Source organism: Nicotiana sylvestris, chromosome 4 (assembly GCF_000393655.2).
Source record: "Nicotiana sylvestris chromosome 4, ASM39365v2, whole genome shotgun sequence".
Classification (NCBI taxonomy): Eukaryota; Viridiplantae; Streptophyta; class Magnoliopsida; order Solanales; family Solanaceae; genus Nicotiana; species Nicotiana sylvestris.
This window is the reverse complement of record NC_091060.1, coordinates 130,723,988-130,744,656: the sequence shown is the minus strand read 5'-3', so window position 1 is coordinate 130,744,656 and position 20,669 is coordinate 130,723,988. Positions and strand designations below refer to the sequence as shown.

At 34.5% G+C, this 20,669-nt stretch overlaps 1 protein-coding gene across 2 annotated transcripts; it reads right to left on the bottom strand.

Moving 5' to 3' along the window:
- Positions 1–7,128: 7,128 nt before the first annotated feature.
- On the bottom strand, positions 7,129–10,628 carry LOC104228168 (uncharacterized). Of its 2 annotated transcripts, none has more exons than XM_009780576.2 (5): positions 10,382–10,628; positions 9,715–10,119; positions 8,342–9,632; positions 8,098–8,244; positions 7,129–7,971 (listed from the first exon to the last, which is right to left on the bottom strand). In XM_009780576.2, exons 2-5 carry the CDS (start codon positions 9,766–9,768, stop codon positions 7,478–7,480), a joined length of 1,986 nt encoding a protein of 661 aa, XP_009778878.1. In that variant the 5' UTR covers positions 9,769–10,119; positions 10,382–10,628; the 3' UTR covers positions 7,129–7,477. The 2 variants fall into 2 exon arrangements, with proteins under 2 accessions (XP_009778878.1, XP_070028333.1); XM_070172232.1 differs by lacking the exon at positions 10,382–10,628 and adding an exon at positions 10,242–10,341.
- Between the last annotated feature and the right edge of the window lie 10,041 nt (positions 10,629–20,669).

Below are 20,669 nucleotides of genomic sequence, written 5' to 3'. Positions count from 1 at the left end.
GGTGCCTTCATCAGATCTGGTGCCTTCATCAGGAAGAGAGATCTCCTTCAGTTTCAAAATTCGAATAAAATCCTTGACAGAATCACATCAGATCTGGTGCCTTCATTTTAGGGCTTTTTTAATGGCAAAATCTACCTATTTTTGGATTGGTATATAATTTGTAGTAAAAGTGTGGACTACATGGGTAAATAACAAATTATGAATATTTTTGGTAATAAGATTTGATATATGGTATAGATAGGTAAAAATCCCTTAAGAAATTCATCTTTTGGCATTAATTAACAATATAATTGACCATATTAACCTTAATTTTGTTCATTGAAAATACAACAATACTCCTAGAAACATTACTCCAAGGGCAACTTTGGAAAAAAAGTTAATTCTCTCTTGATATTTGAAAAAATCAAATATTATGGATCACAAAAAATTAATTAAAATGGACCGGAGGGAGTACTATTGTATAGTCAGTGTATTCGTTTTCCTGACCAGCTCTCTCCCTCTCTTTGTTTTTTTTTTAAAAATAAGAGTGGTGTCCAAGTTAGCTGGTGCATAATTCGGCTATTCTACCGAATATCAGTTATCTCTTCATGAGCCAGATCTTCTGATTATTGATGTGAAGCCAGACACAGGCTTGCTAAAGATGGCGATTTGCATTTGGAAGGGTTATGCTTTTAGCTATCTATCAAAATGAATGGGTGTTAATTGTTGAATTCGTGTGTTATCCGTTGGTCTTTCAATGGAAAAGGATAGCCCAAAGAAGAGACAGAATTAGCTCCGTGAACAGCTTGGCTGCTTGAGAATATTACATCTATTCTTATTCCTTTCCTAAATATCCTAAAATAGAGAGTGTGGAATCCAAAGGGTATGGTGCAATGTGATATGGTGTCCATCTCATTCAAATGATTTGGTAGCCAATTTTGTTGACTTAGTTTGGTTTAGTAGTCAAACTTGTTGAATTGGTATGATTTGGTAGCCAATTTTATTGACTTGGTTTGGTTTGGTAGCCAACCTTGTTGAAATTGTGAAAAGAGTGTGCGAATTGTCAAATATTGTAGGCTTTTGAGAGTGAGGTTTTGGCTATAAAAGGAGAGCTTTAACTCTCATTTCTACACACCAACAAAGAGAGAAAAGAGAGAGAGAGAGAGAGTAAGGTATTCCATAGACTATAAGAAAATAGTTTGTGAAGAAAGTGTGAGAGATATTGTAGTGAGGTGGAAAAAGCAAAAGAGTATTTTTTTCTTTTGTGGGTGTAGTGGTCTTAGGAGTATTTGTACTCGTTACTACATAGTGTAAAATTCTTCGCTATAGTGATATCAGTTGCTCTTCTTGGCCGTGGTTTTTTCCCTTATTCAGAAGGGTTTCCACATAAAATCTTGGTGTCATTATTGCTGCATTTTTACTCTTGTTGATTTAACCATAACTTAGTGGTCCGCGTTTATCACTAATACCGTAAATATTATTTTTACGGGGTTTATTCCCAACAAGTGGTATCAGAGCCAAGGTTCTGTCTGAGTATGCTCTGTGGTTGCAGCACAATCTGAACTTCCACATCAGAAAAGAATTAATTTGGTCTCATAATAAATAGTATTTGTATTTGTGATAAACGATGGAAGCCAACACTAGTAGAATGGTTACTTTAAATGGCACAAACTATGTCATTTGGAAGGGCAAAATGGAAGATTTTCTCTATGTCAAGAATTTTCATCAACTTGTCTTCGCCACTATAAAGCCTGATAGTAAATCAGATGAAGAGTGGAATCTATTACACAGACAAGTTTGCGGCTTTATTAGACAGTGGGTTGACGATAATGTTTTGAACCATATTTCTGAGGAGACACATGCTCGGACCCTATGGGAGCACCTTGAAAGTTTGTATGCTTGAAAAACTAGAAACAACAAGATGTTTCTGATAAAGTAGATGTTGGGTTTAAAATACCATGATGGTTCTACGATGACAGATCATCTGAATAATTTTCAGGGGATCATGAACCAGTTATCTGCTATGGGCATTAAATTTGATGAAGAAATTCAAGGCTTGTTTCTACTTGGTTCCCTACTTAGAACTTCATTATCAAATTTTGCTCCGGATAGTGTGATCTCTATGGATCTTGTCAAGAGCAGCCTTTTAAATGAAGAGATGAGAAGAAAATCTCAAGGTTCCTCCTCATCAGATGTCTTGGTGACTGACTCTAGGGGGAGAAGCAAGAATCGGGGTTCTAAAAATAGAGAACATAATAGAAGCAAATCCAGAAGCAAATTTAAAGATATTGAATGCTATCATTGCGGGAAAAAAGGGCACACAAAGAAGTTCTGCCGGATTTTGAAAAAGGAGAATAGAGACAAGGAAAGCAGAAAGAAGATGACAATCGTGTTGCCACCGTCACTACAGAAGATCTTGTTACCGTCCTTGATGCGGATCTGATAAATATTGCTTGTGATGAGTCAAGCTGGGTTATGGACAGTGGTGCCGCATCTCATGTGACATCAAGGAAGGAATTTTTCTCATCCTATACTCAGGGTGACTTTGGAACTTTGAGTATGGGTAATGAGGCTGTATCTAGGGTGGCTGGAGTTGGAACGATTTGTTTGGAAACTAGTATTGGAACTAAACAAGTTTTAAACAATATAAAGCATGCACCTGATGTTCGTTTGCACTTAATCTATGTTGGTGTTTTGGATGATGAGGGATATGTCAGTACCAATGATGCTGGAAAGTGGAAGCTCACTAAGGGTTCCATGATTGTGGCTCGTGGGGAAAAACGTCGTGGTCTATACTGGACTACGGCTTCTACCTGTGTTGATATGGTGAATGTCGTTGAGAGCAATAACTCTTCAACATTATGGCATAAGAGGCTTATCCACATTAGCGAGAAAGGACTAAATGTTCTGGCCAAGAAGAAATTGTTGTCAAATTTTGAAAGTGCAAAATTAGAAAAATGTGAGCATTGCTTGGCTGAAAAACAAAAAAGAGTTTCTTTACAGTCTCATCCTCCTTAAAAAAAGACAGAGTTGCTTGAGTTGGTGCATTCAGATTTATGTGGTCCAATGAAGACAAGGACTTTGGGTGGTGCACTTTATTTTGCTACCTTTATTGATGATTGCTCAAGGAAATTTTGGGTCTACATCTTGAAGACTAAAGACCAAGTGTTGGGTGTCTTTAAGCAGTTTCAGGATTCAGTTGAAAGAGAAACTGGAAAGAAGCTGAAGTGTATTCTTATTGATAACGGTGGTGAATATTGTGGACCGTTTGACGAATACTGTAAGCAACAGGGTATCAGACACCAGAAAACTCCTCCTAAGACTCCTCAGCTTAATGGTTTAGCAGAAAGGATGAACAGGACCTTGATGGAAAGAGTCAAATGTTTGCTTTCTGAAGCAAAGTTGCCGAATTCCTTTTGGGGTGAGGCTTTGTTGACCGCCGCACATGTTATTAATCTATCCGCTGCAGTTGCTTTGCAAAGTGATATTCCAAACAGAGTTTGGTATAGCAAGGATGTTTCCTATGACCACTTGAAAGTGTTTGGTTGCAAAGCTTTTGTACATGTGCCTAAAGATGAGAGGTCAAAAATAACTGCCAAGACAAGGCAGTGCATCTTCATTGGTTATGGCCTTGATGAGTTTGGTTATAGGCTATATGATCCAATTGATAAGAAGGTTGTGAGAAGCCGTGATATTATCTTCGTGGAGGATCAAACCATTGAAGATATTAACAAAGCGGAGAAGCTAAAATCTCCAAGTTCTAAAGGTTTAGTTAATCTTGATCAAGTTCCTCATAGAAATGCGGATGACGTTGGTGGGCTCAATGATGATGGTGATGCCCAGAACCATATTCCAGATCAGCATATTGATGGTGATGGTGATAACAATGCTAATGTTGATGAGGTAGATGTTCCTACTCACGAAGCTGTGGACGAGCTAGATATTCCACTCAGGAGGTCCTCTAGACCTTGTACTCCTTCCTCCCATTATTTACCCAATGAGTATGTATTACTCATTGATGGGGGAGAACCTGAATGTTATGCGGAGGCCATAGAAGATAAGCACAAGGATCAATGGACTGAAGCCATGCAAGATGAGATGAAATCTCTGCATGAGAACCATACTTATGAGTTGGTGAAATTGCCTAAGGGCATGAGAGATTTAAAAAACAAGTGGGTGTTCAAAGTTAAAGCTGAAGAACATAGTTTGAAACCTAGATACAAAGCTAGATTGGTTGTCAAGGGATTTGGTCAAAGGAAAAGTATTGACTTTGACGAAATATTTTCTCCTGTCGTGAAAATGTCCTTTATTCGGACAGTTCTTGGTTTGACTGCCAGTCTTGATTTGGAAATTGAGCAAATGGATGTGAAGACTGCTTTTCTTCACGATAACTTAGAAAAGGAGATTTATATGGAACAACCTGAAGGCTTCAAGGCAAAAGGTAAAGCAAATCTTATATGCAAACTTAAGAAGAGTTTATATGGATTGAAGCAAGCTCCCAAATAGTGGTACAAGAAGTTTGAGTCTGTTATGGGGGAGCAAGGCTACAAGAAGACTTCTTCAGATCACTGTATGTTTGTACAAAGATTTTTTGATGAGGATTTTATCATCCTCTTGCTATATGTGGATGATATGTTGATTGTGGGCAGGAATGCTTCCAAGATTGACGAGTTGAAGAAATAGTTGAATAAGTCTTTTGCAATGAAAGACTTGGGTCATGCTAAGCAGATTTTGGGCATGAGAATTACTCGTTCGAGAAACGAAAGAAAGCTTTACTTGTCACAGGAGAAGTACATAGAACGTGTACTGGAGCGCTTCAATATGAAAAGTGCTAAGTTTGTTCGCACACCCCTTCCTGGTCATCTGAAGTTAAGTAAGAAGATGTGTCCTACAACAACGGAGGAAAAAGAAAGAATGTCCAAGATTCCTTATTCCTCTGCTGTCGAAAGTTTGATATATGCAATGGCATGCACTCGACCAGATATTGCTCATGCAGTCGATGTTGTTAGCAGATTTCTCAAAAATCCAGGAAAAGAGCATTGGAAAACTGTAAAGTGGATACTCAGGTATCTAAGAGGAAGCTCTCATGAATTCTTATGTTTTGGAGGATCAAATCTAATTTTGAAGGGCTATACAAATTCTGATATGGCAGGTGACCTTGATAACAGAAAATCCACTATTGGATATTTGTTTACTTTTTTAGGGGGAGTTATATCATGGCGGTCGAAGTTGCAGAAGTGTATCGCACTATCTACAACTGAAGCGGAGTATATTGCGGCTACTGAAGCTAGCAAAGAGATGATATGGCTCAAGAGATTTCTTCAAGAACTTGGATTGCGACAGATGGAGTATGTTGTCTATTGCGTCAGTCAGAGTGCAATAGACCTAAGCAAAAACTTCATGTACCATGCGAGAACAAAACACATCGACGTTAGATATCATTGGATTCGTGAGCAAGTGGAGAACGAATCACTTCAGGTCAAAAAGATTCACACAAGTGAAAATCCTGTTGATATGTTGACCAAGGTGATACCAAGAGACAAGTTCGAGCTATGCAAAGAACTTGTCGGCATGCACTCAGACTAGAAGACAGTGCTACCTCCTCTAGATGAATGAGACTGGATGGGGAGATTGATATGGTGTCCATCTCATTCAAATGATTTGGTAGCCAATTTTGTTGACTTGGTTTGGTAGCCAACCTTGTTGAATTGGTATGATTTGGTAGCCAATTTTATTGACTTGGTTTGGTAGCCAACCTTGTTGAATTTGTATGATTTGGTAGCCAACCTTGTTGAAATTGTGAAAAGGGTGTGCAAATTGTCAAATATTGTAGGCCTTAGAGAGTGAAGTTTTGGCTATAAAAAGAGAGCTTTAACTCTCATTTCTACACACCAACAAAGAGAGAAAAAAGAGAGAAAGCAAGGTATTTCATAGAATATAAAAAAATAGTTTGTGAAGAAAAATAGAGTGTGAGAGATATTGTAGTGAGGTGGAAAAAGCAAAAGAGTATTTTTTCTTTTGAGGGTGTAGTGGTCTTAGGAGTATTTTGTAATCGTTACTACACAGTATAAAATTCCTCGCTATAGTGATATCAGTTGCTCTTCTTAGCCGTGATTTTTCTCTTATTCAGAAGGGTTTCCACGTAAAATCTTGGTGTCATTATTGCTGCATCTTTACTCTTGTTGATTTAACCATAACTTAGTGGTCCGCGTTTATCACTAATACTGTGAATATTATTTTTACGGGGTTTATTCCCAACACAATGATCAATAATGTTTGAAAACTTTGAAGACTAGGGGTTCAGATCATCGCAACGACAAAGCGTTAGGAGATTTCTTCTCATTTTTCTTAGCGTTGGTGGCCAGAGTTACCTGCTATTTTATGCTGACGGAAGATAGTATGTACCCGATAAAATATTCCTACACACAAACTAGCCTGAATACCATCATTAAATTTTATTTTTTTAAAAAAAAAAAGGTGTGGAAGATACATCTATAAAGCATGATTAATTAGTTTCGTGATGCTCTTGGCCCTATTCAATCGTGGGTTGTCTTTGCTCTGAGAATATTATTCAACTCTCCAAAGCAAATACGTGTCAGTGGTTATAGTTGAAAGCTGGAACATCAAGTCGTTAAGACAACAAGAACCATGCTTGTGTGGCTCAAAAGAATCTCTCCAAAGCCTTGAGTTTGACGTATGATCAAGGAATTTTTTCCTTCCACCGAAAGCACAATACATTTTTGGATTGTCTCTCCTCTTTAAGTCAAAATGATTCTTCTCTCCTCGATGAGATCATCTATACTTAACCAGAGGTATAAAGTTTGAGCTTTAGGAAATTCTTTTTTGATTAATGAACCTTACACGATGTATATACAAATTTTAATCAAACTATTGATTCTCGTAGCGGATGATTAACATAAAATCGGTATGAATTAGTCAAAATGTTTTAACTTAACATTTCAATTACCTTTCTTTATGTTCTATCCAACCACAAACAATCGATCCCTAGGGAGCAACAATAACAACAAGTGAGGCCAGGCAAAAATAATGTGTACGCAAACCTTACTCCCTACCTAGTGAAACTCCACTAAATTAGGTTAGTTATCCAAAGTTGTACTTCATGAAAACCGAAAAGATTAACACAACTCATTAGCAAACAGAACAAGAAGCGAAGTACATTTATAAAGGTGCAATCAATGTGGAAAAACATGTTAATTCAACAATTATAGAAAGACAAGCACCTGAAGCCACAAGTACCTGGCTTTCAAGCAGACTTCCATAACACAATGGAAATTGAGGAACAACCTCCACAATTTAACATGAATATCTTAATCACTCCTCTTTTGAAGAACAAAATAAAAATAATAAACAAAATTGAAACACACTGAACACCATGCTTTCTGGAATTGCATTGTCCATGAATATGAACCATGGTTTTTCGGATTGCACTGTCCACGAGTATGAAACAATTTAGGAAGGCGATGATGCCTAGAGCAGATCACTTGGCTTTGGAAGACTGATGTTGAGTTCGGCTTCTTAGCCTATGCCTGCTCTTTTGAGCAACACTGGCGCTGCTCCTATGCACGCTAGCAGATGAAGAAGCTCCAGTTCCAACTTTCCTGGTTGCTCTTCTATGAGTGCCCCGACTGCTACTGCCCAATGCTGCTTTTGCAACTGCTTCTGTTCCTACCTCTCGGGCTTTCTGTGCATTAATTGGCTGTTTGTTCAAGAAAGCTAGCTTTGGAAGCAAACTGCAAACTGTCTTCCGCAGTTGATCGTCACTTATATTGCTCTGGATTGGATTGCCCAATAGATTTAGAGCCAGCAGAGAGTTATAGTTTGCCACAAGCTGACCAAGTGCTTTAGTAGTTGTTATTTTATTGAAGCTCAAGTCTAGAACAGTCAGCTTCAGAAGTCTGTGCAGCCCTTCTATATCACTTATTTTGTTACCAGCCAAGTAGAGTTCTTTGATGGGCGTACAATTCGACAAACCTGATGCAATTTGAAGCCAAAGTCACATTTTTCAGGAGGTCTTTTAAGGATGTAAAACTGGGTTATATTGTCAGTCCCCTAACAAGACAGTTTATCCTCGGTGGAAGGTCTAAGGAAGCGACATACCTTGTCCAATTCGAGAGATTCTGTTGTAACTTAGGTCAAGCATGCGCAGGCGTGTCAATTCCCTGAGTCCTCCGATTGTGTGGATCTTGTTTTTTGATAAGTTGAGAACGTGCAGACCCCTTGGTAGTGATCCTGGAGTTATTTGAACTGCATTGCCGCAAGAAACATATATTATGTTAGCTTTCTATGACCATTTTCTTTAGCCTTAAGTTAGTTTAGTACGAATTATCCTTTGATTACATACCTATGAAGTTGCCTGATAAATTGACAGATCGAAGGCTAGATAAGTGTGACATTGCAGGGATAACTTTCAGACCAGCACCGGCAATGTGAGCAACCGTTGAAGACAGGTTGAGAGACTGGATGACAGTATTAGCATGCGCAACCTCTTCTGAGACATTTGTATTTGGGTGTGGGCTGATGAGAGATGAGTTTCTTGCTGGTGATTTACCAGCATCAAGAGAAGGTGGGAGATCCATGTCGTCTTCAACATGATCATGTTCATCAATTAAGCATGGTGGATGAACAGGAAGCTCGCTCACCCATTCACTAATTCTCATAAATCTAGAGGATTCTTCAGGGAAAGCAACCCACTGATTCTGCGGCCAAAAACCACTTGCTCCTTGGAAGTCAACTAAGACATCCTTGCCCTTGTCGTAGCGCCCTTTGTTCAAGGATTCTGCAGTGAATGAACCAGGAGACCCCAAGTTGCTCAATTCCATGCCTTTCCCTAGTTCTAGTGTGTCCGAGGAGTACCCGCCCTGTTGGTTTAGAGCCATCTTAGCAAGGATTGGGTGTTGTTTGATACCACCTGTTCCTTGTACATTTCTATGGCTCCATAGAAATAATTTCCACCATAAATTTCGACTTCTTGATGGTAGGAGTTGGCTTGAAGAATGCTTCTTCAACATAACTTTGTCAGCGCTGCGATGTGTCAACACGGATGCTGGACTTCCCAAAGTCATCTTCTCAGCTAATCTCTGCATCTCATCAAAAGATTGGGATTTCGAGAGTGATAGCTGGTCACTCATTTTAGTGAACATATCCCTAATTGCTAAATCGGAGCAGGAGCGCTGAAGCCTTGGAGAAGCCCAAGATTCTACTTTATCAAACCCCGGGTCACTAATGTGTCCACTTTTCATTATCTCCACAACCTCTTCATCTTTCTCAGATTTCTTATGATACCGGTCATTCGTTTCACATTCAAATGAGCAATTAAGATTAATCTCTTTGCTGAATGATTGATCATACTCGTCATTTGAGTTATGAACGCGTGCTTGAAGATCAAAATCAGAGTTGTCCCTCTTCATCGACAAGCTCTCGTCATGCTCATCTTCCCCTTCATACGCCACCTCTTCTGTATCTCCCTTAACAGGACTTTCATGATTCATTACCTTGACATTGGTCCTAGAACTCCCAAAAGGTAAAGGAACAAGAAAAGAAGATGATTTGGAGTCATCAGTTTTAGCAGTAGATTTCACAGGACTTTCAACTGGTGAAGTCACATCAGTAGTTTTTGGAACTCTCTTATCTCCCTAAAATGAACAAAACATAAAAATGAGAAAAAATGTTAACTTTAACATGCATACTAAAAGAAAAGAAAAAATTGGTACCCACCTTATCTTTCCTGTTTCTCCTTACTGGACCACGGAAGCAGTTGCAAATTGCCATTTCTTTGTTCCAATTTGTTAGCTCTTCTAATCTTACTAATCTTTGTTACCCCCACAAAAAAAAAAAGTTTTGATCTTTGAAAATTTTCAATTCAAAAGATGGAATCTTGAAACAAGTCAGAGCTCAGAGTGTGAAAGGCAAATTAGCCATAATCAATAGGCAAACACCAAAGCCATGAAAGAGACCAATTTGGAGAAGAAGAAAGATAATTAACAAGTGAAATTCCAACAAGTGTTCTTCTTCTAGCCTCAACCCTATCCCATTCAAAAGGGGGAGAGGACTTCACTGAAGTATATGCCAGAGTGTTAATATCTGCTGCTTCTATCCAGAAGCTTCACCAAAATAATTCCCCTGCTCATACATTAACAACAAGAAAAAAAAAAACCCCATTAAAATTCCAGAACCTGATTCAAATAAATAAAGTAAAACTCATAACCTTTATAACTACTACTCCTACATTTTTAGTTGCTTACAGCTCTAAATTGGTATGCAGTCTGAAGATTCTGAACAAACAATAAAAAGGGTTTTTACAACCTAAGAAATCTTGAAAAGGGCTGGAATCTTGACAGAATTGAGAAATAAAATCCATAGGTAGTATCAATTAAATTTGTACCTGTCCAAGAAATAGTATGCCAGGTTGTGACTTTGAGGAAACAAAACTTGCTGAAAAATCCTAGGATCAAAAATGGGTGTCAAAAAATTAATTAGATTTGTCAAAACTGGGAGTCAAGAGGGGGTTAGGGGTATTTTGTGCAGGGTGAAGAAAAAAGGAAGAAGAGACTAGAAATAGGTAGGAGAGAGAAAGGGGTAGACAGATACGCGCAAATTACACGGTCACCTGCGGCCACACAACATGCTGCTGTTGCTGCTTACTTTTTAAGTATTTTTGGGGCCCTTTTCCTTTGCTAACATATAGAAGAAATCTTCTTCTTTTTTTTCATTTATTAGGGTATGTTTGAAAAGCATGTATACTTACTTAATTATGTAATTATTAGGATAGTAATTACATATTCCATTAATTTTAGAGCATGTTTGGGAAGCCACCTTGAAAATAAATTTGGGTGTAATTAAATGTAATTACACAGTTTGACATGTTTGTTTGATCAAGTAATTACTTGATCAGCATGGAATTAGGTGTAATTGGAGGGGTGTAATTACACTCTCCAATTCTCAGGGGAGGTGAGAATTGGTGATAACTACACTGTGTAATTACAAGGTTGTTTTTAGTTTCTTTCCTTTTTATTTTTGTTTTTATTTTAATTTATTTTTTATAACATTTTATTTCTATTAGTTTAATTTTTTAATTTTATTTTACTTTTTAATTTCTTTTGAAATTTTAATATATATATATATATATATTGTACATTATTTATCTTTTATTTCTCTACCTTTATTTCTTATGATTCCAGGTAATTGCTTATATTTTATTTTTTATTTATTTTATCATTCTATTTTTTGAAACTACACCTCCTAATATTAGAAATAATGAGTCATTAACAAATCTGGTATATAATGAGTGATCCAATTAAAGTTGAATTTCGTTGTTGAATGTGGTTATATACTTATTATGTTTTTTAATCTTAAGTTGTAGTGGAACTTACTATTATTATGTTGGAATTCGACATATGTTAAACTATTTTTTTTAATTTTGAAATTGTGTTATATACATGGTTCCAATTTACTTGTTTTAGTAGTATTGACTCACATTGCACGTTGTTCATTTTTTAGTTAGAATTGATAGATTAGTTTTGTCAAACATTTGAATAATGTTATGACATTATATTTATAAATATTAATTTATTTTATCAAACATGAATGATGTTCTTACAAAACGATATTTTTTAGTTTTTGTAAGTATCTAAACTAAATATTATTAATTTAAAAAATATATATAAATTATTTTTACAATTTTAGTTATAAATATATGAGTACTAATTAACATATATTCACGAAAAAATATACATCTTAAATACCAAATATAATATCATTTATACTTATTACAATTTATACGCATATATTTATTATATTAACTTTTAAGTTTTGATAATTACTTCATTTAAAATTTAATCTAACTGTGTAATTACACTTGTGCAATCAAACAGTAAACTTGTAATTACAGTGTAATTATATAATGACAAACAAACAGGTCGTCGTAATTACACAACTGTATAATTACTAGGTTGTGTAATTACACCAATTCCAATTACCCGGTGGCTTTCCAAATAGTATAATATTATGATGACTTGTTTGTTAAAATATAATTATAGTATAATTTTTACTATCATGTTTGATTGAATAAGTGTAATTACATAATTAAATAAATTTTTGTTCATATTAACTTATCAAAATATATTAAATAATTATAAATTAATGAATAATATCTTAAAAGTAGTATGTATCTTCCAAATAAATAATATTTAATTAATCAATAACAATTTAATTTTTTTCTAACTCATTAGTGTGTGATAAATGCATGTATATAGGAAGTGCTATATACTAGTACTATTTAGATCAGGTATTTAAACTATGTTTTTTTAGAATAAAAGTATTAATAAATATTTAAAAATTAGTAACTAGTATCAGAAAGAATTATCGGTATCTTGATTATCTTTTAAATAAATAATATCTTAACTTAAAATAATTAATAAAATTTTCAATTAGGAATTTAATTTTTTTACTAACTCGTATGAGTAAAATATGAAATTTGTGATTTGTTGTACTTTTTAAATAATAAAAAGATAAATATGAGTTTAGAAGGTTTTTTTTTTAATACTGACTATTTTATACTAATGAATAGAAAACAAAGTACATGTTATGAAATAAAAGTAATTTAGTAACATAAACAAGAAATAAAAGCAATTTAGTAAAACATGAACAAAAAATAGAGATAGAGAGAAGGAAGAGATTTTCTTCTTCAATTGTGTGTATTTTCCCATCTATTACAAGGCCTTTATATAGGCATAAAAAGTGAAGAAAATATGTCATGGAATATGTCATTGAACATACAAAATATGTTATTGAATATGTCATTAAGCATTTGAGATCAAGATCATGGAAGAAGAGTAGACATCCACCATAATGTGATATTTATCATAACGCTCCCCCTTGGATGTCCATAGATAATGTGTCTCGTTAAAACCTTACTAGGAAAAAACCCTATGGGAAAAAATCCTAGTGAAGGAAAAAGAGTACACATATTTAAAAATAGCTTTTTGGTTGCCTCGTTAAAAACCTTGCAAGGAAAAACCTAGTAGGACAAAACCTTGTAAGGGAAAAAGAGTACAACGCGTATTAATTCCCCCCTGATGAGAGCATCAATTCACATCCTTGATCATTCACATCCCAATCTTGTACACTAGTTTCTTGAAAGTTGACGTCGGTAGAGATTTGATGAACAAATCAACCATATTATCACTTGAACGAATCTGTTGCACATTGATATCACCATTCTTTTGAAGATCATGTGTGAAAAATAACTTTGGTGAAATGTTATAGACCTCAACCAAATACATTCTCGACTTGCTTCATGAATAGCAATTATCTCAGCATGATTAGAATAAGTGGCCATGATTGATTGCTTAGTCGATCACCAAGATATGACAGTGCCTCCACATGTAAACACATAGCATGTTTGAGATCAAGCCTTGTGTGTGTGTTAGATAAATACCCCACATCAGCATAACCAACAAGATCGGTATTGCAATTATTGCCATAAAATAAGCCCACATCGGTAATCCCCCTTAGATAACGCAATATGTGCTTGATTTCATTCCAATGTTTCCTTGAGCGGAGTTATATCTTGCTAAGACATTAACTGAAAAAGTTATGTCAGGCCTTGTAGTGTTAGCAAGATATATTAGCGCACCAATTGCATTAAGATATGAGTACTTTAGGACCAAGAAGCTCTTCATTATTTTCATGAGGTCGGAGTGGATCTTTATTTATATCGAGTAATCTTACAACCATTGGGGTACTTAATGGATGTGCTTTATCCACATAGAAGCTCTTTAAAATCTTTTTAGTATATGCTGATTGATTAATAAAAAATTTATCTTTCATATACTCAATTTGTAGACCAAGACAAAAAGTCTTTCCAAGATCTTTTATTTCAAATTCTTTCTTTAAACAGTCTACTGCTTTATGAAGTTGTCTGGGAGTTGTAATGATATTTGAATCATCAACATACACAGAGATTATAACAAATTCAAATCCAGATCTTTTTATAAAGATACAAGGACAAATTGAATCATTTTTGTACCCTTCTTTCAATAGGTACTCACACAGGCGTTTATACCACATGCGCCCTGATTGTTTCAATCCGTATAAGAATTTTTGAAGCTTTATTTAATAAATTTCTTGGAAACATTAATATACTTCAGAACAATTTTAATCCTTCAATGATTTTCATTATACGCATATCAAGTTTTCATGTATTGCCAGATTAAAACCTGAAATGATTATATCCACCATAAGAGACACATGTCTCCATATAATCAATGTGAGATATTTACTAATTTTCTTGTGTCACAAGTCGTCTTTATGTCTATCGACTTGAACCTTTTGCACAAGAACACATTTATACCTCCATTGGCTTTATACTTTTAGGTGTTGGGACTATTCGCCTAACTTCACATTTTTTCAAGTGAAGTCAATTTTCATTGCGTATTTTTCATTTGGCCAATTATTTATCGGTCAAAATTCATGACAGATTTTAGCTCAAGATCCTCGTCAATATTAATAACATTGAGTGCTACATTATGTTAACAATATCATCGATGATCACTCTACGTCGATTCCATTATTACCTAATAAAGTCATAACTTAGTGATATCTCTTTATCTCATTATTTTCAGGTAATTGAGCCTCTCACATGAGGTCTTACGAAGTGTTATGTCGTGGTACTCTTCTAGAGCGCTTGCCTCCTTATTATGACCATCTTGAACATTTGCCCCTCTCCTTCTTCAAGGAGTTTTATCTTTGGAACCGATTGGTCTGTTACGCTTCATGCGTGCCATAGACTCTGTCTCTCATGGACTTTATTCTATTTGGAGCATTAACAGCTGAAATATGACATTTAGCTTTGGGTCAGCAAATGCTTCTGGCAATAATTTATAAATTAATTATAACTTGAACTTCAAGTTCATATTTTCTTGTACGAGGATCTATATGTATTCATAATAATTCATTTCAGGTATCACTTTCTCATCTATCCATTTTCTCCCCCTAATGTTGGAATCACCAACACATTTCCCAACCTTCTTTGAGAACCCATCTTTGTGCATTGTGGTGGCATAATTAAATCATATAGCACATTCATATTTCTATATAGAAATTATTTGGTTCCTGACCCTGAACCGATTATGATAGGGAGAAATTTTCATAACTTGGCTAGATGCGTACAAGTGCTGGTGTATATTAAATAATACATCTCATACCAAATTTCATTTTTGGGAGTTTTGTTCTCATAACCAATGATTTAGCTATAATTGGAGGCATACAATTTCCGTTAAACTAACCTAGATTTAAACCAGTATTATCAAGATAAATCATCATAATTTATATTCTGGAACTGTGCTCTAATAATTTGAGCTAGCAATCTTGCAAAAGTCAAATTGCAAGTTGATAACAAATGCACATGTGACCATAGAATAGATGCATCTATTAAAATCATATAATAGTAAACGGTCCACATGGCAGGTGACTGGGCCCATATATTTATCATCTTATATTCGTTCCAGAAATCAAGGGATTCAATCCCAACCTTAACTGGTATATCATGAGAATAAGCAACACAAGAGAATTCTTGAAGAATCTTCTATTCTTCAATATATGTCAATGTAATTCTTAATTAATTTTTTGCATCATAATTGAACCGGGATGGTCAACCGGTCATGCCAACTAATATTTATTTTAATAAACCTCTAGTTTACTTGTGGCATATAATTCCAGCATCATGTTTATATTTGTGTAGTACAAATAGAAAGAAAATCGAGTAATCTTTCATATTACCCGGTATGATTATAGAAATATGAAAATATTCAATCTTCCTTTCATTTATAGCCTCAATATGCCAATCACTTTGACTTATACATTTGAAATTCAAAAAGTTTTTTTTGAGACTTTACAATATCAATGTCATGAATAATTTTATTCATCCGGATAGTAACAAATTAGTTTTTTTGGAGCTCTTAACAACTTTTGTACTACAAGATCTTTTATCATACCATTCATATGGTAAATGTCTCCTTCACTGAGAAAATTATATCATAATAAATTGTCATGGCCAAAATTATCATAAGCAAAATCATTTCTTGCTTTAATTTTGCCTTTAATAATTTTTTATAAGGCATGCCAAAATATTTTGGCGTATCACATGTACGCGACCAATGACATATTCATGTAACCACACAATAATATTTATTCTCTTTATTTCACTCAAACCTCCCTTAAAGGTGAGTTGTGTGCTATCCATCCAACCATGCCTTGCATGTCTTTATTCATTACTTTTATCACATATTACCACATTCACCTTTAGGAATGGGTCAGCATTCTTAATGCTTATCACAAGTCACATTCTCTTCAAGGAATGAATCATAATGAGCGATGTGGTTCATACCAATTTGATGGTAAACATTGCCTTCACATTTTGAAGGATTATTTTGAGAATCCTTATTGTTCTCCTTTTATAATCATTGTGATGATTATTATTATTGGAATGCTAGCTCACATTCATTGTCCAACCACTTGTCTTCGTTTAGACTTATTATGCACTGCTACCACATTCACTTCAAGAATAGAGCTAATCAAGTGGGACAATTTTCATGCCTTTTCATGAAAAATATATTATTTTTCTTTAGTCTTCATTATATCATCAATATGGTACATTGAAACTCAAACCCAATGTCTTACCAATATAATGGCATGTTAGGCCATAATAAATTGGGACTCAAACCTAACTCTTATCATTATGGAGCATCAGGACTTGATCTTGATGTCTTACCCTCAATCAATTGCATAATAGGCTAAACAATATTGAGATTCATTCTCAAGCCTTAATTTCAATCACATGTCAATAAAATTGTACACAACTAATTTGCAACTTAACAAATCAAATTTGTTTTCTTAAATGAGTGTACAAATTTCAAATCAGCGTAAAGCTTTATCAATTATTTGTAGCATCTATATGAAATATAACCGTTTGTAGTCAGAATATTTCTTCTAAATTCTATTAGAGTTTAGTTGGATCATAAAACCATTGTCATAATATTTATTGAGCCTCTCTCGAAAATATTGTTGTTTTCGGGGTATACCCTACCTATTGGATTTGATTTAACGCCATGACTTTCCTTCACTCAATTCAACCAAGCAATTAATGAATAAATTTATCAAAAGTACAACATATAGGTAACAACACATATATAGTACTAATATATAAATTCAGCATTTATATTACCTGAAAAGTGACATTATAGGTAACAACTTACCAGTTGTAGCTTATGCATCATTCATATAAAATACTTGAAAATGGTAAGTTAGTAACAAGCATCAAGTAGATCATGGATACTCGAAAATACCTCTTCCAGTAGTCATACTAATCACTGTTTGCTTTCAAATGATACGACCATAAATTATGAAGTATACTTTCTCAGTAGCTGATTTGTTTTCCAAATTTCAAAGAAATAATTAATCAACCTAGATAAAGATGTGAAGTATTTCTTGTTTTCTTCAAGATGATTTATGTTTCTAATCAGTATGACATTTTTTTATTCTCCCCCTTTTTTTGGTACTATATGCAAGTGCAAAAATCCAAAAGGAAAAAATATTCATCCAAGTAAAAGAAAATGTTAAAAGCGGTAGGACAAATTTAAGATAGTTAACACACAAATATGCATAAGATAACTTATATAACATATCTTTGGTTACCATGACATGCCTCATATCAACAATTAACTGCTACTATGATTTTCATATATAGAACTTCGAAAATTTTATTTCATTCATGCGATATGAAAGATGTAATATTAATATATGCTTATGTAATATATGTATGGTATGAAGTTGTGTGCATGCGAGACATTAGAGGAATGACAAGTATAAGATAACCATACCTTCTTATGTTTCATTACTTACCATATGCAGTTTCTCTTTACTTTCAACCATGAAATGATATGTATGGCTTCTGATTGCAATCTTTCCGGATGTAGGACAAGTTTGTAGATATATATAAAATTGGTTAGAGACTCGTGCTGATAACGTGTTATGAAATAAAAGCAATTTAGTAAAACATAAACAAGAAATAAAAGCAATTTAGTAAAACATGAACAAGAAATAGAGATAGAGAGAAGGAAGAAATTTTCTTCTTCAATTGTGTGTATTTTCCTATTTATTACAAGGCTTTTATATAGGCATAAAAAGTGAAGAAAATATGTCATGGAATATGAACATACAAAATATGTCATTAAGCATTTGAGATCAAGATCATGGAAGAAAAGTAGACATCCACCATAATGTGATATTTATCATAACAGTACATTCCATTGATTGGATTTGATTTCTACCGCTCTTTTAAAAAACGTTTTCTTTGAACCTTCTTTTTTGGGAGAAAAAAATCATAAAGATTCTTAAAAACAACAATCAAATACTCCAGCTGTTTCAGTTTATGTGAACCTATTTCTTTTTTGGTCCGTTCCAAAAAGAATGAACCATTTCTAAATTTGGTAACAATTTTGCTTAAAGTTACAACTTTACCCTTAATGAGAAGCTTTTATAACTACACAAATACTCTGGGCCCCATTTGGACTTGTTTAGGACCACAAATTTCAAAAATCTTTATTTTTTTTAAACTTTGTGCTCAATCAAACAGGTTCACATAAATTAGAACGGAGGGAGTATATGTTTTTGTAAGAAACATTTGCAAAACACTTTTTCAGTAATCATTTAATTAAAGAAAAAAAAAACGGTTCGTCAAATGGAAGTGCTTTTCATTCCTGCTTACCTCTTCTGGAAAATGGTAACGTAATACTTTAAAATATTTTTGTCATTTCCACTCCTTAAATTTTACCTTATCTCTTTCTCTTCCTTCTTTAATATCCAACCACAGCTATTTTATTTGTTATTTTGCCTCCAAACAACATCTTTTGTTCCAATAATTTTGTTTAATACCAAAAACATATACAGTCAAACATCTCTTTAACAGTCTCATTTGTTCTGAAATTTTTTGGTTGCTATAGTGAAGTATTGTTATAGAAGACATATATTATAACATAATATAATATTCAGTACCGAGAATAACTCGACTTTTACAGTGAATGACTATTATATAGTACATTATTTGCTACCAGTGAGCAGAAAAGAACTAAAAATCTATTACTAGCTTATAGTCGGATCACTCAAAATTGAATAAAAAAATTAAAGTATGATGACGACCCCTATTATCGGAAAAAACTTACCCACACCCGATGTATACATCAAGCTAATAATTAAATGATACTTATCACCTTATTTAATTATAAACTTGTAGTATTTAAACATAGTTAACTCCATCTAATTTTTATATAATCTTAAATAATAATAACAATATAATAATAATCTTCAATGTTTTCTAGCTATTTGTTGGTCCACGGCAATATCGTAAGGGAGCAAATCAAGGCTAACAAATTTCTCATTAACCACCCTGTAAACGGGTAAAATTGGGCTTGCCCGATTTTGTCATTATTTCGAGATCAGAGAACTGCATCGAGGGTCAGCCTTGTCGAGATCGAGGTCCCCGATGATCGAGATCGGATATGACCAGCTTCGAGAGGAACACAATAACGGAAAGGCGAAATATCCGTAACCGGTTAGAGATCATGGCGGAAATTTCGGAATGGATCAAATCAAAGGCAGTTATTTATATCAATCATGGGATTTATTTCTGCAATTAGAATTGTACCTCAATTAGGATTCCTCTAGTATATAAAGAGGGATCCCCATCATTTGTAGGCTGTCCCACATTCATACAGATTAAGGCAATATAATATTTCTTTCTTCTGCTCATCAACTTACAACTGTTGTTCTTTAACTGTTCTTGTTTCACTACTCTCGAGGGTTCATCAGCTCGAGAATATTGTCTGAACATCGATTTGTTTTATATTTTTGTCAATTTCATCACTTATCTCTATATTAATCAATTGGTATTATGTGAAATCATGTATCCTTTAAACCGCACTACAAGTTTAATTGTTACTCGATTTTTAGGGTAAACAGTTTGGCGCCCACCGTGGGGCTAAGGATAATAGTGATTGCTTAATATTTTAGCCTTCATAACACACACTGCTTTTACGCTTGTTATTGTGAGTAATTTTTATTTCAGGAATCAACAAGTCAAACTCTCAAGGAGTACTCACTCACACTGACACTGACCTTGGTCTTCATGGCAAAAACGAGCATGTAGTCGCCCCAGGAAACGGTGTACCTCCAATCAATCCCGACGCACCACAGGTCGTAGATCCTGTTGATGTCAATTCTCATGTCTCCATTCGTAGAGATTTAGGCGCCGACCCTCAAAATATCGTCCGCAGAGACACTCGAGCAGCTGATCGGAATACATAAAATGGTGGAGAAGGCAAAATTAGCCTTCGAATGATATTTGACATGCTACAAACTCAGCAGGCTGCAATAGCACAACTCTAGAATCGGGCACCAAACAGAATTGAACTCGATACATCGCAGGAAGTTGTTCATAGGATCGAACCAGTACAGGAGAAATTGAACGATAATGGATCTGGGACTGATCCCGCCGTTATGAAGATGCTTGATCGGTTCCAACCCTATACCTAGGGGTGTTCATAAAAATCCGAAAAATCGAACCAAACCGATCAAAAAAATCGATAATTTTTGGTTTTGAATTTTAAAAACCGATC

What these genes read in the sequence shown, in the direction of transcription:
- LOC104228168 (XM_009780576.2), bottom strand. Translation starts at nt 9,768, where the DNA reads ATGGCAATTTGCAACTGCTTCCGTGGTCCAGTAAGGAGAAACAGGAAA. An exon ending in TTTATCAGGCAACTTCATAG is followed by an intron (nt 8,245 to 8,341) that starts GTATGTAATCAA and finishes GCGGCAATGCAG; the next exon opens with TTCAAATAACTCCAGGATCA. An exon ending in AATCTCTCGAATTGGACAAG is followed by an intron (nt 7,972 to 8,097) that starts GTATGTCGCTTC and finishes AAATTGCATCAG; the next exon opens with GTTTGTCGAATTGTACGCCC.